The 24,355-nt window shown below is 60.2% G+C and overlaps 1 protein-coding gene across 3 annotated transcripts; it reads left to right on the top strand.

Moving 5' to 3' along the window:
• Positions 1-407: 407 nt before the first annotated feature.
• On the top strand, positions 408-24,041 carry KCNJ4 (potassium inwardly rectifying channel subfamily J member 4). Of its 3 annotated transcripts, none has more exons than XM_032346280.1 (3): positions 408-1,323; positions 4,275-4,375; positions 21,897-24,041. In XM_032346280.1, the coding sequence occupies exon 3, from the start codon at positions 21,936-21,938 to the stop codon at positions 23,289-23,291; it is 1,356 nt and encodes a 451-aa protein (XP_032202171.1). In that variant the 5' UTR covers positions 408-1,323; positions 4,275-4,375; positions 21,897-21,935; the 3' UTR covers positions 23,292-24,041. The 3 variants fall into 3 exon arrangements, with proteins under 3 accessions (XP_032202171.1, XP_032202169.1, XP_032202170.1); XM_032346279.1 differs by lacking the exon at positions 408-1,323 and adding an exon at positions 3,647-4,180; XM_032346278.1 differs by lacking the exon at positions 4,275-4,375 and having other exon boundaries at positions 409-1,323.
• Positions 24,042-24,355: the final 314 nt, after the last annotated feature.

A 24,355-nucleotide genomic window follows, 5' to 3' on the forward strand; every position in this document is an offset into this window, starting at 1 on the left:
CAGTGCGTGGGGTCCTTCAGTGCCGGTACTTCAGGAGCGGAAGGGGATCGCTGAGCAAAGTGGCCAGGAGCCTCCAGACCCAGGACAGACCCTGTCCCACCCACCCCTTCCCAGTCCAGAGGAACCCTACCGACCTGCCCCTGGGGGCTAGAAAACCCGGGAGCGGATTCTCGGAATGGGTTCTGGGAGGAGCGCTCCTGGAGGGAGGAGGAAAACCCGGGCAGGATTTGCTGTAGGAGCGGGGCCCCGCAGCCCCCAGCCCCCGGCCCTGCCCCGCGCGGCCAGCCGACCGAAGGGGGTTTGAAGACCCACTGGGCCTCGGGGAAGGGGCCAGGCGGGGCCAGGCGGGCCGTCCGGGGCCCCGGGGCGGGGTGGGGGCACGCGGCCTCCGCACTGGGGCGCGGGTCACGTGTGAGGAGGGGCGAAAGTCTCGCAAAGCGGGGCGGCGTGCCGCGAGTTGGGAGTTCTCTGCGCGCCGCGGGCGGCGGGAGCTCGGGCTCCCGGGCGAGCCGGGGACGCGGCGGAGGCGCGGGCCTGGGTCCGAGACAGCGGGGGCCGCACCGAGAGTGGGAGGGAGAGAGAGACAGAGAAGGACAGACGGAGACCGGGAGGAGGACAGATAGAGACGCGCAGGGGAGAGAGCCAGGGCAGAGGCGGAGGGAGGCAGGGGAGACACTGGGAGGGCGGCAGGCAGAAGATCGAGACCCCGCAGGGAGAGACGGAGAGACTCGCACGGGGACAGAGGAGACAGGCAGAGGGACAGGGGGACGGAGACCCGGGGGTGGAGGGCAGCCGGGGTGGGAGGCAGCGGATCGCGGTCCGGCCGGCTGCGGGGTTCTCGGGGCCGGGGCCGGAGGCGAGCGCCGCGGGGCAGGGAGCGGAGCGCAGGGCGCGGAGACAGCGCGGAGTGACAGCGCGAGAACAGCGGGGTGCGGCGGAGGGCGGGCGGCTGCGGCGGGGGCGGGGGGCGCGCGCGCGGGCGGTCGAGAGCCATGGGCCCCCGGACACCCGCGTTCTGAGCCGGGGCCCGGCCCGACGATGCTGACGCCCAGGCGGCGCCGGGGGCGCGGCGCGGGGCAGCGCTGAAAGTTGGGCGGCCCGCGGGGAGCGGCGCGGGACGGCCCCGAGGCGCGGAGACCCGGAGACCGACGGACAGACCCATCGGCAGCCGGGGAGGGTGGGCGGCGCCGGCCCGCCGAGTTCGCGGGGAGGGGGCCCCGGGAGTCCCCTCTCCCCGCCCGGGACGCCGCCCGCCCGACCGCGCCGTGGGATGTAGAGCCCGCTCGCCGCCTCCTGGACCTTCGTCGGACTCTCCGCCCCGCGGTAAGCCGGGCCCGTGCCCACCGCTGGCGCTGTCCGTCTGTCTGTCCCGCCGCGTGCGTGTCTGTGTGTCCCGTCGAGGGCGGGGGGCGGTGGGAGCCGTCAGCCCCGCCTGCTCCGCGCCTTATCCCGCGGGTCTCCGCCGCCAGGCGCGCGTTCCGCGCGGTCCAGCGACTCCCTGGGAGCTGGCGAGCTCTGTCTCTCCGTCCGTCGGTCCGTCGGGAGCGTGAAGGTCTGGGTAGTGGCCGGAAAGGCGGAGACGGGTGGGTAGAAGAGGCCTTGACCTCCTGCCCCGGCCGCGACCTTTCCCTGCCTCCACCCACCCCCAGTTGTCAGCGGGTTCTGAGGAGCTTCAAGGCAGGTGACTCGTGGCAAAGGGTGTGGGGGGGTCCCCTTCCCACTTCCCCAGCTGCAACCTGTTTGCAAATGGCCCTCTGATTTTGTCGGAAAACATCCCACCTCTCCTGCTTTGAGCGCCGGCTTTGGGCCAGGTGATCCCCGGGTGGGTGGGCAGGGATCCATCCACGAGGGGGTTCACATGTCAGAGCTAGAGACAGAGGCTGTGGAGAGAGGCAAAGACTGCTCTTCTGTCCCTACAGGAGAGCCCCAAGGAAAGAGAGGTCTGAATGAGCCCCTGAGCAGGGAAACTTGCCTGCCTCCCCGTGGTGTCAACATCCCACTTCGGCCTCCAGAGCTTAGGCTCTAAGAGGGGGAGAGAATGTGGGGAGATGGCCGGTGGGAGTGTGGCGGAGGGACTAGAGGCCGGGCAGGCTGGCGAAGTTGGCAAGCCAGGGCCTCCAGACCAGTTGGGTGCTGAGCAGCAGGTTGAGGGAACGGGGAGCTGAGGGATGGAGGTCCCAGGGCCATGTGTGCCAGACCCAGAGAGGAGTCAGACCCGTGTGTGTGTGTGTGTGTGTGTGTGAGAGAGAGATAGAGAGAGAGAGAGAGCAAGAGAGCGAGAGAGCGAGAGAAATGCCTGTTCTGCTTCCCACATACAGTCCTATGACCTCCCAGGCTTCCAGAGTTTGGGGAGCTATGCAGGAGTTTTGGGGGCCTGAGAGCCACAGTGTGGCCCTGCCTTGGCCTGGGATGAGAGGAACAGGAGACAGAAGAGGTGGTAGGATCAGGCCTGGGGTGCAACATGGCAGGAGCAAAGGCTATTGGCCGTCGAGCTGACCCATATCCAAGTTGGAGTCTGGAGGGCTGAGCCTAGAACGTTCGACCGTTCTCCACAGGGAGGAGGGCTCTTTCTGGAGTTTTCCACACTGGGAAGTGGGCTTCACCTACCCTACATTCAGGCTTCTGGAACTCAGCTCCCTAGCAGGGGGACCAGCACCGTGAGCAAGTCCCTGTCCTCCCTGACCCTCCACTTCCATATTTATGGAATGAGGACATAGCTCTTTGCCCCACTGACCTCCAAGAGCTCAAATGAGCTGAGGGCTGTTCACGGGCTGGGGAAAGTGCTGGGCAGACAGCGGTAAGGACTCATTTTACCTTTGGGAAGGTGGACAGCTAATGGGGAGAGAGGATAGCCTCAAATAGAGGATTGACCAAGAAGGGGAGTGTCCAGAAATTAGAGGAGGTTCTGGGCCTTGGGAGCTATTCCTCGGGAACCTATGGTTACCCTTGAAAAGGAAGCTCCTCTCCCAGAAGGAAAAAAAAAAAAAAGCCTCTGGGGTGACTGGGAACGGAAGGAGCTGGCCTTGAGTATCTGCTGGGTGACCTTGGGCAGCTGATTTGACCCCTCTGGGCCTCAGTGTCTTCAACTGGAGAATGGGGATGTTGGTACTGACTTCACTGGTTTGCCAGGTGATTTACAGACCATGTCAGGTTTCTGAAAGCAGCTTGCAAAAGCCTGGAGCATAGTAGGTTCTTAGACATTTGCAGAACCCAGAATGAAGTAGCTCCAGGAGATGCTGTGGAAAGATTTCTTAGCTTAGGATAAGAGGGAAGGGGAGGAGGAACAGTGTAGGCTTACAGGGCGGGTTGGTTCTTAATGTGGATCTGGGGGAGGCGGGGGCGAGTGCTGAGGGGGGTGTGAGGAGGAGGGGGCCCCTCTGCGGGGACCACTGAGTCACGAGGACATGTAAGCGACATGACAGCCAGCAACACGGTAACCAGGAGACTAGTGGCGGTGGGAAACAGAGCTGGAGCGGTGTGTTGGGGGGCGGGCGGGACTGGCAGTCCTGGGGCTAGAGGGTCCAGGGAGGAGCCAGGCTGGTCTTTCAGAGTGAGGAAGGGACCCCGAGGTCAGGTGGGCTTGGGCGGACAGGGGGCCAGGGTGGAAGGTGAGGTGGTGAGTCCGGGGTCTGCCGGGCAGGGGGGCTTCTCCCGCACCTCCCCAGGCTCCTCGCTTCTCTCCTCCACATCTCCACTTTTCATGCCTCTCCCCCCTAGGATGCCAAATTTGGCTCACGCAATCTGTCGTCTCTCTTCTGAGATTGGCACCGGGACCAAAGCCGAGCAGCTTACTTGCATTACATCACTGCCGCTCCCCCTGCACGAGGAGAGGGAGGGACGGAGGGCCGGGGGGCAAGCGGCCAACCCTCAACTTTCATTCCCATCTTCCTGCTCACTCTTGCCGCCTCAGTCCCAGGTGGTGGGGGCTTCCAGGAGCAGCCAAGCAGGGCCTTGAGGCAGGAGAGGGCTCCGATCTTGGAAAGATCCCAGGGCCAGGGCTGGGAGGTCAGACCACGTTGCTGTCCCCCGGGTCTAGGTGGCACCTGGGAGGCAGGGAGCCTAAGTTCAGGATGATCTGAACTTGCCTCGCTGGGTGACCTTGGGCAGCCCCCACCCCCCACCCCATGCCCTGTACAGTGTCTACATCTGTGTGGAGAGCAGTTGGCCACTCGAGATCCTGGTGAGTCTCCTGGAAGAGATGCCCTTGAGCCCTGCTGCTCTCCTGGGCACAGAGGAGGAGTCCGGAGTTTTGAATGGTTCTCTGTGACTTTCAGCAAGTAACTCGACCTCCTTATGCTTCCGTCTCCTCACCTGTCAAATGGGGACGAGAGAACCCTCAAAGGCACGAGATGGGAAAGAGATAGTGGACGCGAAGGTGAGAGACAGGGGAAGAGATGGGGTCTCTGGCCCTGAACCCCCAGACCCTCAGGGGCCTGGTGGCTCCCTGCATGCTGGGCTGGGGGGGGGGGCGGGGGGTAAGGGGGTGGGGACAGTAGCCCAATAGGGACAGAAGGCTTGGAATTTAACTCACTGGTTGGTTGTACTCATTTTACAAAAGTGGAAACTGAGGCCCAGAGAGAGATGTAGACCCCCACGCAAAGTCACAGTAGTGGTTTGGGGGTAGAGGGAGTAGAGCTGGGGCCCAAACCCGGGGCCCTGGTTCTCAGCCCTCCCTGGAAGTAGGTGGGCAAACAGGCAGATCCACACCCTGTGGACCAGAGCAGGACTCAGGAGCTTGGAGGGCCCAGTTCTCAGTTTGGCCTCTTCTGTTCTCCCTGATTCCTCCCTGGCTCCTCTCATCCCTGAGCACTAATCCCATCTGCTGTTCGGTAAACTTGAAGAGCTCCCTTTGGGGCTCATTTTAAAGCGAGTCCCAAGCAGTCCCGGGCAGGGACAGGCTAGATTTGGGGTTAAGGTAGAAGGTTATGACCCCTTCTAGAAGATTTCCAGAGCTGGAGGTAGAGGGACAGGCTAGATTTGGGGTTAAGCTAGAAGATTATGGCCCTTTCTAGAAGATTCCCAGAGCTGGAGGTAGAGAAAGACAGGGAGCCTCTGAGGATGTCTTGTGAGATAGTGAGCTCCTCATCCCCAGAGCTATTTAAGTAGAACCAGGTAAGTACCTGCCAATAATTCTGTCCTATGGGTGAGGGTGCTTGACATCTCCACCTCCAAAATCCCAGGAGTCTTTCATATCCCAGGAGAGGCTGGGGGGGCAGCACCAGTCACTTACGCGCCTTCCAGCAAGGAAACTCACATCCTTACGCCAGGCATTGGGGTAGGAGCTTTTTGCAAAGGCTTTCCCTTGTAATCCTCCCAACAGCCCCGCAATGTGCAATGTCGTGTTACAGACGGGGGAGCCATGGCTCAGAGAGTCTGTGATTTGCCCAAGGTCACACATCAGGGAAGTGAGTGGATGAGTCTGGATTTGCATCGGGCCAGTCTGATGGGGGGGGGTGCGGGTGGGGGGCTGTCCCTAGGACTTCCTTGAGAAAAGAATGGAAAAAGTCCCTCCCCTGGGCTGGGGTTCGGCAGGAGGTAATGTGTTGCCCCCACAGCACGATGCCCCCTCAATGATCTTTGGGGGGGCTCCATTCTGAAGACATGGATACAGACAAGCACCCAAGGAAGAACTCACTTTCAAGGGGAAAGACTAAAGCAGAGGGACAAAGAGGGACCTGTTCAAAGGTGCCCAGAGAGTCAGATTTGGGCTGGGGGGGCGTCTGTTCCCCACCCTGGTGGGTCAGGGGGTCCTTTGGGCCCACGGTGGTATGAGGTCTGGGACCGGAGGGGCCGACTGCTTGGCGGTCTGGCAGAGGGCTGAGAGTGCTGGCTGCAGGCAGGGGACTCTGCCTCGGGAATGCAGAGGAGGGCGCAGGAAGAGAAACCAGCAGGGACAGCTGGTCCACCTCTGTCCTCCCTGGTCCTACCCCAGCGCCACCCACAGATGTCAGTTTCGTCTGCCCTGTGAGGTCACGGGGAACCTGTGGGTGGGACCTGCCTGGCAGGAGAGGAGGAGCTTGGCGCCTGCAGCCTGGGGTGTGGCTCAGATGCGACCTTAGGTCCGCTCCCCACCCTCTCCGAGCTTGCTGTGCTGTGCTGGCCAGAGCGAGGGAGAATCTGGACTGGGTGATCCCAGAGCGCGGCCATCTCAAAGTGCTCCTCCCATCCCCACAAGGACCCGGGGCCCCAAGGCAAGGGGCAGGCAGGAATCCTGGAGGTTGGCATAACCTTTAAGCCTCCGGGGCGACTCAGCCCTCCTTGGGGTGTGGGGGGGAAATCTCTGGGCGCAGCCCTTCTTCTCCTTTTCATCTTTATTTTTCTCCTGCTCCCTCTTCCCCTTGCTACGTGGGCTGATCGCTGCTCAAACTTTTAATTCAGATGGTAATTGAAATAATAATACGGGCTGAGGCCCCTCTGCTTGTGACGCCGCAGCTGGTGCAGCTCAGCTATGAATAGACCTTGAGTCACACACGCGCGCTCCTGCCGGCGCGCACACACGGGGCTCGTGGGGTGGTGGGTGGGGTGCAGCATGGGGGGCAGGGTGGGCTCGCGCTCCAGCTGGTTCTGGGTCTCAGCCCCCCACTCCCCCTGCTCTCAAAGGCCTGGGATCCTCCTGCCCCTGCCACCCACTTTCTGGTCCCTAAGGTGAAGCCGGGCGCCTCAGGACCTCCGCGGTCCTCTCTGTTTACAGAAGGGGACACTGAGGTCCAGCAAGGGGGAGTGGCTGGTGGGACACAAATAGAAAGTGGCTGGATGAGGTTTGAGCTGGTGGGTTTTGCTTGATTCTGAGACCACTGTTCTGTTTCAGGACATGCAGGTGGGCAAATGGGGGAGGGGAGTGCTGGGATGAGGCGCTGCCCCCACCCCCGCCCTTTGGCGCCCTCCCCCACCCCCACCCCCGCCTCAGTCCTCCCAGTACACACGCTCGCACACTCTCTTGCCCTCTGGCACACACTCGCACAGCTCTCTCACACACGCCCTCACACGCACACTCAGAGGCCCGGCTGCTCGGGGAGGTGGTGCTGACGCTCGGTGGCTGGGTGGACAGGGAGGTTTTCTTGGGGGTCCTGCGGCTGGAAGGGGGACAAGCCCCCTCGTGCCAGGCTCTAGGCTAGGCTTTGTATCCATGGTTTTACTGAGTCCTCCTTGCCACCCTGCAAGGGCCATCACTCCCACTTTTCAGTTGGGGAAACTGAGGCTCGGCTAGAAGCCCGAGTTTGCCCAAGGTCCAGCAGGTAGAGACAGCCCTGTACCATTGTCCTGCTGGAATGCGCCCAGGTCCAGCCATTCTGGGACCATCCATTCAGCTTGAGGAAGGAGGAAACATGCATCTCTTCCAGCCTGGGGATCCCCTGAATCTCCCGGCGCCAGTTCCCCCATTCCTCCCTGTGACCCACCCCCCAGCCAGTGATTGACTGACTTTCCTGCCGGCAGCTGGAGTGTCCAGTCTCAGTGGGCCGATGGGGGGCAAAGTGTCCTTGGGGGACATCGGCAGGTCAAGGAGAAAGGCTACCAAGACAGGTGGTCCTTGGTGTCTGCACCCCAGCTGGAGTGGTGTAGGGAGAAGGTGTGGTCATGGTCATGGCCCTATCAGCTGGGAGCTTTGGGCTAGGCCTGCTCAGGTGGACCCAGCAGGGGCCTGTGGAAGGGCAGAGGGGAGATGGGGCTGGACATGGGGAGTGCAAGTTGAGCAGAGGCCCCGCTGGGCCTGGGAAGATGGGGAAAACTCTCCCCAGTGTTTTCTGGTGACCCCATCTGCTCCTGTAACTGCTTTTTCTCCCAGACTCTGCTGGGACATGGAGCAACTGAGCCCAGAGACCCACAGTGAATCACCCAAGGTCACACAGCAATGGTGCCAGAGCTGGGGCTGGACTGGCCCAGAGCTGCTCCTGACTCCTCTGCCTCCCACCCCTGGGACTGCCAGCACCTGCCCCCTCTCTCAGACTCTCCCTATCTTGCGGGGAGCGGTTAGAGGAGGGAGGGAAGAGCCAGTTCTCTTCAAGCCGCCCTCTGGGAAACCCCCAGACTGGAGGGAGAAAAGGGGCAGCAGACAGCCCCCTCCCCGGGTCACAGCTGGGGCAGCTAAACAAGGAAGTCAGGCAGGCCTGGGATTGAATCCCAGCTCCACCCCCCTTTATGCCTCGTGACCTTGACTGGGTCACTGTACCCCTGGGAACCTCTCCAATGGGATATGCTTGGCTTTTCCCTTTTATTGCCCTGTCTGCTGTCAGAGTGTGCCCCAGGTCTACCTGGGCTGCCAGATAGGAGGTGACCTGAGCTGGGCCAGGGAGGAGGGGGTACATGACTGTGAGGGACTAAACCCATTTTACTGATGGGGAGACTGAGGCCTTGAGGAGGGAGTTTGCCCAGCCTTGATTTGGTGGCAGAACTGGCGCCAGCTTTTACCGTCTGGCCTCTGAGACTCCCTCCTCCACACCAGCGAAGTCTCTCCCCTACCTGCCCAATGTCAGCCTCTACTCCAGACTCTCACTGTAGGCCTGAGAAGTCCAAGCCCTCTGCCCTGTGACAGTAAAGGGGCCACTCAGCCCAGGGCACAGCTGCGGGGGCCAGTGATTGGGAAACTCCATGGGACCCTCTAGGGGAGGCGACAGGCACGGAGCTGGAGGTGGCCTGGTCATGGGCAACAAGGCGGGAGAGAGCAGAGGGGGCCCCGTCACTCGGACACAGGCGTATCAGAGCTCCCAACACCCTCTCGGTGGGGAGCTCACCATGTCCTGGGGCAGCCCACTATGTCTGGAAGGTTCTACTAATGGATACCTATTGGTTCTACTAATGTAGAACATAGGTAGATGGTTCTACTAATTGGCTTTTGCTCTCAGGGAAACAGCTCATTCCCTCCCAGAGGGGAGCTAGCTTCCCCCTGCTCCCCAAAGGCGTCTCTCCTCTGGACTCCATAGTCCCAGCTGAGCCCTGTGGAGGGGAAACAACTCTGGGTTCAAGTCCATCTCCACCCCTGAGAGGCTGTGTGGCCTTGGGCAGCAGATTTACCTCTCTGAGCCTCCATCCCCTGACCTGTGGGGTGGGCTTGTGCCCCTACATCTGTGGGTTGCTGGGAAGATCCATGAGCTTTGAATGTAATGCAGCCCGTCGGTGACAGGTGACAGGAGCCACTGTATGGCCCGACCAGTCAGGGGCGACTCCTGCTGATTGCCAGGTTCCAGCCCCCGCGCACACTGGCCACCCCCTTCAGACGCTGCCTCTCTAGTTGTCCTGGCTGTCAGCGCCCGAACTCTCTGCCGAACCCTCCAGACCTGCTTGGGTGGGGGCAGGGCTGGCTGAGCCCCAGCGCTAGGCTGTGCAGCTGCAAATCCTCAGGCCACCTGACCTTGGAAAGAGCCTCTCTGGCTGGGTTTCAGAGCCATCCCCCAGACACTGGGCAACAGGGAGGAGAAGCAGCCTGGTGGGGCAGAGCGCGGGCATGGCCTCATGCTGGAGCTGGCTCGGGTCCCTGGGCTGACAGGCTAGGAGAGAGGAGAACGGACGGACAGCCAGTCATGGGAGGGATTTACAGATATTAGCTGCCCGAATAGCATGGCAGAGCCTCACTCCCCACACTCTAGTGGGCTGCTGGAGAGGGAGTGAGCCCCCTGACATGGGAGGTGTGCAAGCAGCTGCTGAACGACATCTGCTAGGGGGATGGCGGCAGGTTCTAACACAGGGCCAGAGAAAGGGATCAGACCCAGAACCCAGAGCCCTTATTGTCTGGGCCACAGTATGGAGGTCCCGTGACCCTAAGGGTCTAACAGTCTGTGCCAAGCATTCCATCATGACCTCCAACAACTCTCCCAACAGCTGTGCCCTCCAAAAAGCCCATGGTCCTAGCATGGGCAGTTGCAGATTCAAGACCAGCCCTAGAGGCCTGTGCCCCCACCACGCCCTGCCCCAGCCCCAGGGGACACCAGAAAAGAAAATAGACAAACCCTAGATCCCCCGTCTCAGCCAGCTCAGGGCTCCTGAGCACCGGGCAGGACAGTGTTCTTCAGGGTATGAGCAGGTCCTGATCCATTAGTGGCTGTGAAATGAACTGAGTGAGCTCACTACTTATTTTTTTAATAAAATAAAAAAGAAAATGTGAAATCCTTGGTATGTAATGAGGGCATTATTTTGCAATGCTCTCGTTACCTTTTTAAAAATATATATGTTGTATAATGAGTAACAATGTACAATGTGTTTGTTTTTAATCTGGGTCTTGGTCAGAAAGTTTCAAAGCTCCCGCCCTGTCTAGAAATCCTAGAGCACTCACAGAGGCTGAGGTGCGCAGGTCCCCTTTTTTTCTAGGATGCTAGAATATAAGTACCCAGAATTCTAAGAACGCCTCTTGTCCAAGAATTTCCACACTCCTGTCCTCAGATCTCCCTTCCCTGGCCCAGTAGCCCACTTTGCTCGGGGCTGTGAAGCCCCCCAGTCAGCCACCCCACCCCATGGCCCCGGGCCCACTCTCTACCCAGCCCACATCAGCCCAGTTGGGAACCCAGGCCTGCTTTCTCTTTGTGTTTCCCGCTCTCCCCACATTTTCCTGGGGACCTCTCTCTAAACCCTCTGGCCTTGGGAACCCCTCACCTTCTGTCCTCACATGTTAACACAAGGAGCTCAGCCAAGCAGGCTTGTGTCTTGTCTTACTCTCTTCTCCCCTCCCCCAGCACATAGTAGGTGCTCAATAAACGGTCCTTCATTCCACGGGGAGGTACAGAGCTTCCCCTGGGGAAGGCGCCACCCTGTGCTGCGGACACACTAGGCAGGGGGACAGAGGCCACTCCAGCTCAGCACAGGTATAGGGTAGTGAATGAATGAATGGAGTCTGAGAGTCTCTGGCCTCAGGAACCAGTGGGACAGATGGCCGGGACGGTAAGCACACTGCACTCCTCCTGGTATAGCCGGCTCCCCATAGGGACAGTCACTCCGGTCTGGGGCTAAGCTGGAAGTCTGGGGCAGGAGCAGGGGCTGAGTGTTCCTACCCCTGTCCCTGGGCCTTCAGAGACCTGTCTGCCTGCCTGGACCTCCCCCCCTCCCCCCTAGTCCTTGGAGCTTCTCTTATGGGCGTAGAGTCCTGGGTGTGAATCCGGGACCCCCTACTCCCCCCTCAACCTGGGGGACCCCTTCGGAGAGAAGCTGGAGAAGCCCGGGCTCTGTGGGAGGCAGAGGCAAAGGCCCCAGGCCTCTGCCGTTGTCAGTCACTCGCTCCAGTGCCACTGAGACTCTCCTTCTGGCCTCCACTCAGAGACCACCTCCGCGGCGGGGAAGTTCTCCCTGACTACGACGACAAAAATAGCACCTCCCTGATCACACGCTGTCATAGCCCCTGCTTAGGTCCCCCAAGGGAATGATGACAACGGAAATTATCATGTTTCTTTATCGGTCATCGGGTGTTTGATCAGTGCCTACTACGTGCCGGGCGCCGGGGTTCTGGGGTGAAGCAGAGGTTCGAGATCCCGGCACTTAACGGTAATTGTACGTGAAATGGGTTTGGCTGGGAGAAATGCCGCAGACGGAGAGCTCCCGGGGCCCTCCTGGAGGAGGCAGCCTCTGACTCAGACCTGAACAGTAGCAAGGTGTTCGCAGTGACGTCTGGGAGGTTTTCAACCAGAAGGAACAGCCGGTGTAAAGACCAGAGAGAGGGATAAATTTGCTGTGTTCAAGGCACAAGAAGAAAGGCCCGAGCGGCAGAGGGGTGGGTGGGGTGGGGAACAGGCCAGGGCCGTGTGGTAGGAAGTCCCAAGAGCTCCAAGTGGAGGGGCCCCGGGGGTCCTCAGCCCCTGTGGATGTGGGACTGCAGGGGGAGAGGTGGCGGGGGGCGGCTGGGGAAGAGTTGTGTGGTCGTGGCGTGGCCTGGAGCAGGCGGAGCACTGTGGGCTGGGTAGACAGAGTGGGGGGCCGGTGTCCAGCCCCCGGCCCCCAGCCCCCTAGTTCACCTTCTTGGGGAAGCTCCTGAACCCCGGTGAGGATGAGAGTGACAGCACCCATCGCCAGGGTGAGGATCAAAGTTGTGACCGGGCTTGGCTCACCGTGGACACTCAGCGTTAGTCGTTCTACCGTTATTACGGCGATTGGCCGGGGAGAGGATAGGAGGTGACCCTCAGCCCCTTCAAGAAGGGCTCCTGCACTTTACGGTTTATAAACTCTTACCGTCCACCCCCGTGGTTCGTCTTCACAGCATGCCTACGAAGTGGGCGTTATTCCTCACCATCTTATGGATGTGACTCAGAGAAGTCAAGGCATTTTCCCGTGGCCGCACAGCACCGAAGTGAAGCGTTCTCAGGCTTCCTGGGATCACAGGCCCTTTTGAGGACCTTATGAATGCTCTAAGCCTTTTCAGAAAAATACACATATGTACGCACTAATTTTAAAGCCTTCTATGTGTCTTTTTTTTCTGTAGGTAATACATTCATACGGCTCTAAAATTAAAAAGACACAAACAGGAATACAGTGAGAATTCCTCCCACCCATCCCCAGCCACCTGCTTCCCCTCCCCGGAGACAGCCAGTGTCACCAGCTTCCTGGGGCTCCATCCACAGACAAGCCCAGACAAGCAAATATGTGTGTCTATAAATTTCGTTCTCTCCTTTTTTTCCACAAATGGTAGATACTATACTCAATGTTCATCACTGTTGCCTTTTTTTTTTTTTCTTCTTCTTCTTCTTCTTCTTTTTTTTTTTTTTTGCTAAAAGACACATCTTGAAGACCCACATGGCTCCTTCCAGGGCTCCCTCCTCTTTTGCGCCGGCCGTGGGGTGTGCCATTCTCCAATGGCATCGGGCTGCCTCCGGGCCAGGCTGGGCAGACAAGGGGCCCGGCTCCCCCCTCCACGTGACTGTCTTCGGGCTAGGGTCCCAGGAGAGCACCCAAGTGTCGCAGGCAGTCCCATGGCTCTCTGAAGCCACCCAGGGCCACGCAGGGCGAGGCAGGAAGTCAGCCTGGGGTTTGGCTCAGACTCGCCTTCCCTGCTCCTCTGGTCTTCCCCCATCTCTCGTGAGGCCCATCGGAGAATCCAGGGAACCCTGCGCCGGTGTGGGTAACAGATGTCAGCCCCCATGCCCTGCCCCCCACCATGGCTCTGGGAGACCCTCTCCCGCACTGTCAGCCCCGGCTCCTGTGGGCTTGTTTGCTGCGGGAGCGAGGTTGGGGTGGTGATCTCCATGCCCAACCCCTTCCCCAGCTGGGGCACATGTCCTGGACATGGGCTGTCCCGAGGCCACTTCTGCTCCTGTCCCTGGCCCACTGCAGCGACTATCCCGAGCCCCTTGCCTTCTTCGGCGCCCTTGTCCTCACTTGGTGGCTGGGGACGGACAGCATCCGAGTAGAAAAGGGCTGAGGGGTCGCCGGCCTCACATGGTCTGGGCTGGTCGGGGGTCACCAGGCAGCTCTGCTGGAACCCCTCTTCTCCTGGCTTTCGGGGCCCTGCTATCCGGGCGCTGCTGTGCCTGGTCCTGGGCCACCTGCCGGGGATGCCCAGCGGTTTGGGGGCCCTCTGCTCTTCTCCCCAGCATTTCTGCCCCAGGTGGCTGCAGCCACTTGCACAGCTTCCCACGCTGCCACAGGTGGTCAGCATCAGCCGTCTCCATCCCGACCTCGGGGTGCAACGGCCTGCGGCTTCTCCACCTGCACATCCCGCGGCCACCACACATGGGGAAACCATCACTCCTTAACCTGGGTCCTCCTGCAGCGTCCCGTTGGCGCCTGTTCCCAGCACCCCTCTTCCCAGCCGCCTGTGCAACCCGCCTCTGTACCCTACAGGCCACCGTCTGGGCCTTGCATGCACCGACCCCGTGCGGGGCCCCAGCACCTCTACCCCCGTGGGTGCCTCAGGCCCAGACAGTGGAGGCCTCTGAGGCCAGACCAGGGTGGGGGAGCCACGGGAGCCACACAAGTAAGGTTGGGTATATTTTTTTCTTTTTTTAAGTAGACTCTCCGCTCAACATGGGGCCCAGTGCTGGGCTTGAACTCATGCCCCTGAGATCAAGACTTTTTTTTTTTTTTTCTTTTAAGATTTTATTTATTTGACAGAGGGAGATCACATGCAGGCAGAGAGAGAGGGGGAAGCAGACTCCCCACTGAGCAGAGAGCCTGATGCGGGGCTCGATCCCAGGACCCTGAGATCATGACCTGAGCTGAAGGCAGAGGCTTTAACCCACTGAGCCACCCAGGCGCCCCTTTGAGATCAAGACTTGAGCTGATGTAAAGAATCAGACGCTTCACCAGCTGAGCCCCCTGGGCACCCTGAGGAGGTTTTATTTCTTAAACCTGGTGGAGGATACACAAGGGTTTATTGTATTATTATTTATTCCTATTTGTCTTAAAAATTTCATATAAAAATTCGAAAAATCTAACCAGGTAAAACCCCAGTGTCTGCCCGCCTGTGTCCTGTGGCTGTGAGGGTGACACTCGTAACCCCTTCCACCCCCTACCTCTGGGGGCCTCATCCTGGGCAAGTTTGCTCTCCCTCCTCTTGCTCACCTCCCTCCCACCAAGTGGACTTGCTGCAGATTCTCGACACGCCAACCCCCTTCTGGAATGTTCTACACCCCACCTTTCACACAGACACACAATTTTCCTCCCCGACTTGACTCCCAGTCACTACTCAGACCTTAATTCCCATGTCACTTTCTCAAAGAGGCCCTAGGGGATCCCCACCAAACCAGAGTCCCTTGTCCTCTCTGTCACAATCGCAGCATGTTTCCTTCAAGCAGCTTATCTCCATTTCTGACCACCCCGCTGTGCAGATGCTAGAATGTGCGCAGCATCTCTCCCTGGCTGACCCATAAGCTGGGCGAGTCCACGCCTGGGTCTGACCCACGGCAAGAGTGTGATTAAGTAGTTACTGACCGAGTAACTTTGGAGGAAGAATGCACCCAGCTGACAGAACCCCAAGAAGCCACAGTGAGGCCGTGGGGGTAGAGCACAGGGGGTTGAATCCTACCACCAAGGAGAGCTGAGATTGTCCTGGAAAATAGGAGCCTCCAGGGATCTGCTCTCACTTTCCAATCCCTGTATAGGAGAAGGGCACAGGTGTTTGGGGACAGTCCCTTTGGTGGGACTGTCAGGCCAATCGAGGTGGTTCCTGTGGGGCTGTCTGTGGGGGCAGGAACCAGGCACTGGCTGGGCAAGAAGGGGCACGGATGCAGGTTGAACCAGTGACCCTTGGGTCCTGCGGCCACGAGCTCCTGCCACTTGGCTGTGACCAGAAGGCCTCTCTGGACATTCCCGGGAACTTACTTTCTGAGCCTGTTCACCTGCTGGCTTAGTGGCTGGGCCGGAAAGTTGGGGGTTGGGGTGTAGAGCTGGAAGAATGAGTCAGTTCACCCCACAGTGCTCAGAGCCCCCCTGGGAGCCCAGAGTCTCCTGTGTGTCTGGCCCTGCAATCAGGTCCCGGGTCCTGGCCCTAACTGGCCCTATGCCCAGCTTCTCCTCTCCCAGGAGGACTGACTCACAGAGCCTGGCACATAGTAGGGCTTCATAAACATTTCCTAAGTGGAAGAAAAGTGCGATGTGGCCATGTGTCCCTGGGCCAGGGGAGTCAGGCATCTAATGAACGTGCTCTGGCCTCAGCCGCCTGTGTCCAAAACCTGGCTCCACCCCTAATGGGCTGTGTGACCTTGGACAAGTTGCTGCACCTCTCTCTGCCTTCGTTTTCTTCCTTCTAAAGTAGGGATCATAATGGTAACTTCCTTTGAGGTCACGGTGAGCAGGGCAGGAATTGATCAGCGTAAAGCACTCAGATGAGGGCCGCCACAGAGGAAGCGAACGCTCAGGGCTCCGCGTGGGGTTTGCAATGTCACGCCGGCGGCCAGGGCACGGAACGTGTGAGGGAGGAGCGGCGCTTGTGAGCACGCACTCTGGCCCGCACCCCTCTGGCCCCTGGCAATCCGCATCTGACCCTCACGACGGCCGAGGGAGGTAGGCATGACCGCGTTCCTTCGCGAGTGAAGACACTCGGGCTCGCAGAGGTCAAGGGGATCTGCCAGAGGAGGCGGGACTGCTCCCACTTCCAGCCCAGCCCCCACCTCGGGAGAGGGTGGCCACTGTCCTTGTGTGGCTGCTCCCTGGGCTGCTGCGGGGGAAAAAACAACCGGGGCAGGGCCACGTGATGGGTGCAGGGCGCTGTGGTTCAGATTCAGGGGGAGGCGGACACGGGAAGGACTGGTCAGACCCAGGGGTGACCCGTGCTACTTAGCAACCACGTACGCTGTGCTCGGCACGTGACGTGTACCGTCCTGTTTATTCCTCGTCACAGTTGTATGAGGTAAGGGCTATTGTTAGCCTCACCTAGAGAGAGATGATGAGTGCGGGGACCAGAGAGGCTTGGTAATTGGCCCAAGGTCACACAGGCAGAAAGTGGTACAGAGTCCACTTTGGACTTGGGTCAAAACCAGGGCAGGGGGAAGGTGTGGGCTCTTGAGACTCATGAAGACGAGATAGTCAGACCTCCTGGAGGCTGAGGAGCAGGACAGGGGCCCTCAGAGGGCTGTGCGGAGGGGACTCGCTCCCCCGATTTCCCCCGTGGCTAGATCCATCTCTGGCTCCCTTTTACTCATTGAGGAGCACAGCTCAGCTGCCAGGCCTCAAGCCCTTTTCCACCCCCGTGCAAAGCCCTGTGTATCCGAGCTGAGTGAACCTTCACCGAAACCAGGCTGCTCGGGCCTAAAAGGCCTCAGTCAGGGCTGGAGGACGGGCAGGCCCTGGGCTCCTCAGGAGGCTGGGAAAGGGGACAATGGTGTGAATTCCTTCCATGTCCCCCAGGGAAATCTTCCCACCTTCTAGAACCTGACCTGGGTGCACTGAGTTAGCCCCTCACCCCGCCTCGCTGTGCCTCACCTCTATGGCCCTGGGCCCGCTCCCTCTCTTAGGAGAAGAGTCAGCCTCCCCATCCAAGCCCCAGAGGCTTTCAAGGATGAATGGGGCTGATGGGACTCAGGAACACCCACCAGCTCCCCCGCCTTATTTCAGACTCTGTGCCAGGCGCCGTGTTTCATTCCATCTTCCCACTCTCCTTCCAGGGAGCAAATGTGGTCTCCCGTTTCGCAGAGGGAGCACCTGGCTGGAGCAGTTAGTGAAGCCAGGACCTGACGTGGGGCTTCCCGCCTCCAGTCCCCAGTCCGGTGTCACCGCCACCATCATCATCATCATCACCGTCATCACCACCACCAGCATCTGCCCATTCCATGCATTCCACCTGCAAAGCCCTGTGGAGGTCCCAGCCCGTGTTTCTATTCCTGGTGGTTATCACACTTGGCTCAATGGGGGTCTGGGGAAGTAGGTACTAGTGCCATCGTGTCCACTTTGCAGATGAGGAAACTGAGGTCCAAAGAGGACACGCTAGGACATGACAGAGCTGAGACTGAGGGCCAGGTCTTGCCACCCGAACACAGGGCTTAGCCAGCATGTTCTTCTCCTACAGCGGACAAGGAGCAGACAGGCAGGGGGAGCCGAGGGGCTCAGAGGAGGCAGGGCTGCAGCTGGCAGGGCAGTCAGGGAAGATTAGAAACCAGAGCGGCTGGGGTTGGGGCTGAGTGGGGGCTGCGGAGAGACCCCAGGGATCCATATTGGGCGGGGCGTTGTGGGAGGCGAAGGAAGCCCAACCCGGAGACTGGGGGCCAGGGTGAGCCAGGGAGCTGGAGCCAGCCAGACCGGAGCGGGAATCCCAGCTTTGCCGTTTCTGCTGGGCCACCCCCATCTTCATCCTTACTCCCCCCACCCCCGGCCTGTGATTTTTCAGCTGGGGAAAGAAATAATAACCCTGCTTGTTGCTGCAGTTGGTGCTTAATAAATACTTGTTAAGTAAACAGAGGCTTGCAGTGACGCTTCGGGGAGATAGACCAGGCAGGGAGCTGACACTTCCAGAAGGTTCCTTCCCTGACAGCAGCCTTCGAGAAGAGAAGGGCGATAGGTTCAGCTGGGCCCCAGGGCTGAGCAGTGTGACCCTGGGCAAGTCACTTCACCTCCTCTATTGTCCCATCTAGTAACAACGACAAGCATTAAGGCCCTGTAGGCTGGCTGTGTCCCCTTCCTCCTGCCTGGCTGGCCCAGACTCAGGAAGTGCTGCCTTTTGGGCTGGGGGCCAGGGTGACATGCCCCTGAGCCACCAGCGATTCTCCGGGGCATGGGGTGGGTGCACACGGGGAGAGGTGTCCTCATAGTCGGCCGGGGTTGCCGGAGTCCCCCCTGGGGCTGCTGTCACTTTATCAGCTTTCCTTTGGCAAAGGGAGTTGTGGGCAAAGGGGGCATTCGGTGTCACAAAATCAGAGGAGAACCTAATGACAGGTGTGGGGTCTTTATCTTGCCTGCTCTGGACCCATGGCAGGCAGGGCGTCCAGCCCTCCCCTGGAAGGAGCAGGTTCGCAATGGTGACAGCGAGTTGACATCCCTGGTGGTCACCTTTACCATCTCTCTGGGGCCGGAAGGTTCTTGGCTAGCCACAGCCTCCATGTGCTACCACCCCGCTCTTGGCCTCAGTTTCTCTAGTTGTCTAGTGAGGTCTGGACTAGGGGCTCCAGATTTGGGACATTGACAGCACCGTTAAATTAAAGGAAAAGAAAAAAGTTTGGTAAATGGCCCAGCACCTCCCTCTTTCACTTTGCCAAGAAAGGAGATTGAGTGTAGCCAGCATTTCCCACCCCGGTCCTTTCCCCAAGATGACCATGAAAAGAGTCGTGGGATACACTCAGGATCAAGGGTAGCGACCGGCCGAGGAAGCTGGCCCGGAAGGGGAAGGACTTGTCCAAGGTCACACGGCGAGGCAGTGAGGGGGGCCCGGCCTCCCGGAGCCTCCACCGTGGGAAATGGGCTGAAACCGAGTTCTCCCGGGTGTGTTCATTTTCTGGCACACTTGCTGGAAGAGAATGAAGACCAGCTCTTTGCCTTCCGGAAAAGTACGGTTTCATTGTAGACAAGATCCTGGGGACACGGTCTTCCCACGAGAACACCTGTATCCAGGGTGGTCCCCAGTGGTCAATGCTTCTTTCCCTTCTGGGACCACCTATGCCCCTTCTCTTGGGCACTTTGTCCTTGGGCCTTCACCAGGAAGCCCCTTGTGACAAACAAGGGACAAAAAACCTGGCCATCTCCCAGGGCTGTCACATGAAAGCACGATGCCAAGCTTCATACTTTCCAGGTTTCGGTCGGGCACAGTGTGGGTCAGCCCGTGCCCTGCCAGGTGAGCCTGTCGTTCCTGCCACAGGAGTCAGCGGGGACAGGAGCGCTCGCTAACTTGAACGGGTCCCTGCAGGCAGGGAGAGGCAGCACACAGGCTCCTCTGTGGCGGAGGGCGATGGGTCTGGGGACAGCTTTCCCATTGGCCCCAGAGCGGACATTTCTGAGCATGGCTGGGCATGGCGGAGCAGAGCTGTGGGCCCGGGGCCTGGAATGTCACAGAGGCTTGATTGAGAACACTGCTGTGACCAGCAGAGCAGATGCAGGGGTGCAGGACCAGCTGTGCCCCCACTGGGCTGAGATGTGAGGCTTGTGGGGATGGGCAGGGGCTGGGGGTGAGGGCTGAAGCTGGGGGGGTGGGGCCATGCAGAGCCTCAGGGCCGAACCTGGAGCCTGGGGCCCGACTGATCCTGCCGCTCCCGCCCAGGACCCGGGGAAAGTGGACAGCGCTGGTGAGCGAGGCCAGCAGCCTAGAACATGTGGGGACCATCTCCCTTGCCCTCAGCCCTGGGCCCTCCTAGAGAGTGGGAGCCCCATAAAGAGCCTTCTCCTGCAACAAATTCTACCCCCACCCCTCAGGGGAGGAGGCTTCTCTTTCCAGGAGCACCTTTCCCTCCCAGGAGCCCTGAAGCGGGAATGAGGAGCCCCCCGCTCGGGCTGGTCCCCTCTGCCTCACCCTGGGACCCTGAGCAAATCCATTCCTGGTCTGCACTTCCTGGCCTCAGCTATAAAAGAAGGGTCTCGAAGTAAGCGCTTTCTGGTTCCTTCTTTGGTGCTACTGGAGGCATTCAGGACAGCGGGACAGAGCAGAGAGGGGGAGATATTTAGTGAAGAAAGACCTCCTTCTAGAAAACTAGAAGGTGCCCTTGGCCCCCACTTTCTTCAGGGCTCCCACCTGGAGCCCTGGCTGTTAGGCCTCTGGAGGAGGTGGCAAACAGGGCCTGGCGCTCCCAGCCAAAGTTATGGCCTCCTAAGGGCCAGCACTGCCTACCCACATTGTCTGTTAGATCTTCAGACCCGTGGGTCTCACTGGTCCTATTTTCCAGATGAAGAAACTGAGGCTCACAGCCGCCAAGTGACTTGCCCCTACATCATGCGGTGGATGAGGGACTTCAGCACAGGGCTGCGGGCCCCTGGGTAGCAAAGGCAGGGAAGGGAGAAGAACCCAGAGGAGGGGGTGATGGCGGGGGAGGCTGGGGGCGGGGGCAGGGCTGACTCTCCCCAGGCCTGGCGGAGGGAGGGAGTTTCTCCCGGGAAGAGGCACAGGCAGGCACCAGGCTGTTGATCTCTAAATTTCAGCGTTGGCGCGGACCCGTTGCTGCGGCAACCGAGTTGTCCTGAGCAGGGAAGTGTATAAACATTGCCACAGATGCACAATTAGATCAGGAAGAAGAATAGAACAGAAAATAGAAACTTCCAGCCTTATATAATTCTGGGCCAAAACGTTACCGGGAGCCCAGGCCCAGGCCCAGCCCTGCCAGTGGCTGGGGCCCCAGGCAGCACCCTCTCTCCCTCTCTCTCCCTGAGCCCGGTGGAGGGGAGGGGTGAAGGGAGGGTCTGCCCTCCGTGGGCCCAGCTGGTGCTCCTGCCGCCCCTGAGGGGTGAGGGCCGCCTCCACCGAAACACAGCTGAGGAGGCTGACAGGCAAAGCCTGCCTCTCGCCAGCTTCCTCCTGCTCTGGAGAGGCGGGAAGGAGGGCAGGAGGGTGGCTGTCTCTAACCGAGCACCCACTATCTCCTCGGGCCCTGTGAGGCAGGCTTTTGATCCCCATTTTACAGGTGAGGGGAGATGAGTTTTCCGAGGTGTCTCCATGAGGCAGTGGGTGTGTCTGCCTCTGCCTCCGGACCCGTGAGCCCTTAGGTATTGACAGCACCTGCGGGCTAAGGCTAGACACACCCGAGCTTGGATTTACTCACTAGCTGTGTGACCTTGGGCCAGTCACTTCCCCTCTCTGAGCCCTGCTCCCTCACCGGTGACATGGGAATTGCAATGCCTACCTGGGAGCCAAAGCTTGGGGCTCGCCCTTCCTCCGTCTTGACCACGACCATTGCTGTCTTCACCCACTTCTGTTCCCAGCAGGTCTGGGGACAGGACGGGAACTGACATGGGGCCACGGGTCCCAGCACAGCCTAGTGGGACTTCCTGTCATGAGGCAGATGTCCTCTGTCAACTCCGTCTGGTCACGGCAGCCGTTAGCCACAGGTGGCTACTGAGCCCTTGAAATGTGGGGAACTGAAGTTAAAATTGTATTTCATCTTGAGTCCATGTACAAAGCCGCAGGTGGCCATTGGCTGCTCTACGGGTCAGCTCCGGAGGATGTCCTGCCCCAGAGAGGGCCAAGCAGGCAGGGGCTGAGCCCAGGAGGTGACCAGGGGCTGGAGCGGTCACAGCTCCCTCTGGTCACAGCTCCCTCTGCTCAGGGTAGGGGACCCGATGGTGGAGCCAAGAAGGAAGCTCGCCAGACGGGGCAGGGGGGCCGGAAAGGTTGGAGGGAGCGGCACGAGGGCCGTCCTGGTGGCCTCAGCTTCTGGTGCTTGGAGGCGCTGGCTCAGGCCCCCACACTCCCTCCCTGTCTTCAGAAGCACCTTACCTGCCACCTTCTGCCCACAGGGGCTCCAGGAGGTCCTGGGTCCCAGGCCAGGCTCCTCCCATTCTGAGCATCTCCAGGTGGGGTGGGAGTGGGGTTCCCCGGGGCGCCAGCATCTCACCTGTCCGGCTTCTCCTCTCCCCAGGCCCTGCGTCTTCCCAGGTGACCACGCCGGCTTCAGGACATGCACGGGCACAGCCGCAACGGGCAGGCCCACGTGCCCCGGCGGAAACGCCGCAACCGCTTCGTCAAGAAGAACGGCCAATGCAACGTCTACTTCGCCAACCTGAGCAACAAGTCGCAGCGCTACATGGCGGACATCTTCACCACCTGCGTGGACACGCGCTGGCGCTACATGCTCATGATCTTCTCCGCGGCCTTCCTCGTCTCCTGGCTCTTCTTCGGCCTCCTCTTCTGGTGTATTGCTTTCTTCCACGGCGACCTGGAGGCCGGCCCGGCGGCGGCGGCAGCCGCAGCGGCGGCCACGGCGACGGCAGCGGCCGGAGGGGGTGCCCCGGCGGCCCCGACGGCCCCCAAGCCCTGCATCATGCACGTGAATGGCTTCCTGGGCGCCTTCCTGTTCTCGGTAGAGACGCAGACGACCATCGGCTACGGGTTCCGCTGCGTGACGGAGGAGTGCCCGCTGGCGGTCATCGCCGTGGTGGTGCAGTCCATCGTGGGCTGCGTCATCGACTCCTTCATGATCGGCACCATCATGGCCAAGATGGCTCGGCCCAAGAAGCGGGCGCAGACGCTGCTGTTCAGCCACCACGCGGTCATCTCGGTGCGCGACGGCAAGCTCTGCCTCATGTGGCGCGTGGGCAACCTGCGTAAGAGCCACATCGTGGAGGCGCACGTGCGGGCCCAGCTCATCAAGCCCTACATGACCCAGGAGGGCGAGTACCTGCCGCTGGACCAGCGGGACCTCAACGTGGGCTACGACATCGGCCTGGACCGCATCTTCCTGGTGTCGCCCATCATCATCGTCCACGAGATTGACGAGGACAGCCCGCTCTACGGCATGGGCAAGGAGGAGCTGGAGTCGGAGGACTTTGAGATCGTGGTCATCCTCGAGGGCATGGTGGAGGCCACCGCCATGACCACCCAGGCCCGCAGCTCCTACCTGGCCAGCGAGATCCTGTGGGGCCACCGCTTCGAGCCCGTGGTCTTCGAGGAGAAGAGCCACTACAAGGTGGACTACTCGCGCTTCCACAAGACCTACGAGGTGGCCGGCACGCCCTGCTGCTCGGCCCGGGAGCTGCAGGAGAGCAAGATCACCGTGCTGCCCGCCCCGCCGCCCCCGCCCAGTGCCTTCTGCTACGAGAACGAGCTGGCCCTCATGAGCCAGGAGGAAGAGGAGATGGAGGAGGAGGCGGCGGCCGCTGCTGCCGTGGCCGCGGGCCTGGGCCTGGAGGCGGGCTCCAAGGAGGAGGCGGGCATCATCCGAATGCTGGAGTTCGGCAGCCACCTGGATCTGGAGCGCATCCAAGCCACCCTCCCGCTGGACAACATCTCCTACCGCAGGGAGTCCGCCATCTGACCTCCGGGCCCCGCCCTCATCACTTCCCACAAGAGCCTCTGCCGGGGGTGGGATGCCGGGACACCCCCTCCACACTCAGGACAGAGCTGACCCTGGCTCCGCGGGCCTGCGGCAGGGAGCTGGGGGCTTCAGAGACTGGGAAAGCCCTTCTCAGTGACTCCAGAGCCCAGGCCTGGGAAGGGCCCAGGATAACCCCTGACCTGTCAGCCTACCCACTGGCCTCTCGGGGACCCCAGACCCACCACCTTTTTCCCACTGACACTTCAAGGACGTGCCCCCTTTACTCTCAGAACCTTGGGGAAGGCGGCTGGACTGCTGGGGGGGTGGGCATCGTGGGGTTCTGGGGTGGGCAGGGGTTAGTGTGGGGGGAGGGAGGGTGGGGGGCGTTTCTTTTGCATGACTGTGACCTGTTGCTCTCGATTTTCTTTTGTAAATATCTATAAATGGAGAGATGGAGGCACCAGATCTGCCTTCCGCCTTCGTACCTGCAGGACAAGGAGGTGCAGTCCCTCTCTGTGAACCGCCCCCCTCCCGGGCCCAGCGAGCCTAGCCCCTTCCCCCGCCCAGCAGGCTGGTCCCCAAAGCCAGCCATCTTGGCTCCTGGATGTTGGGTTTGGGTGCAGAGGCGGGTCCCCGAGGGGCAGGATGAGGACCATCCCTCCCTGTGGTCCCTCCAGATCCCCGGGGTCCAGCCCAGATTGACAATGGAGTTTGTAACTATATATTTTTAATAAAGTATATGGTCCATTAGGGGTAGGCTGGTTGAAGATGAAAAGCACGGAAGAACAGATAAGAGAGAGACCGTGATGTGAGTGTGTCTGTGTGTGGTGTGTGTGTGTCCCTTTCCAAGACAATGAGCCCTGGAGGGGACTTGACCACCTGCCATTCTCCTTCCTGGGAGCCAGTGGGAAAGATCCTGAGTCGGCTGCAGAGGACCTGGGCTTGAACCAGAGCTTTGCTACTTCACTGACGTGCAGCCGCCAGCAAGTCACCCATCTGTTCTTGGCCTCAGTTTCATCATCTGTAGAATGGATGAATCACTCCTCCCTCCCAAGAGATGATAG

Source organism: Mustela erminea, chromosome 6 (genome assembly GCF_009829155.1).
Source record: "Mustela erminea isolate mMusErm1 chromosome 6, mMusErm1.Pri, whole genome shotgun sequence".
Classification (NCBI taxonomy): domain Eukaryota; kingdom Metazoa; phylum Chordata; class Mammalia; order Carnivora; family Mustelidae; genus Mustela; species Mustela erminea.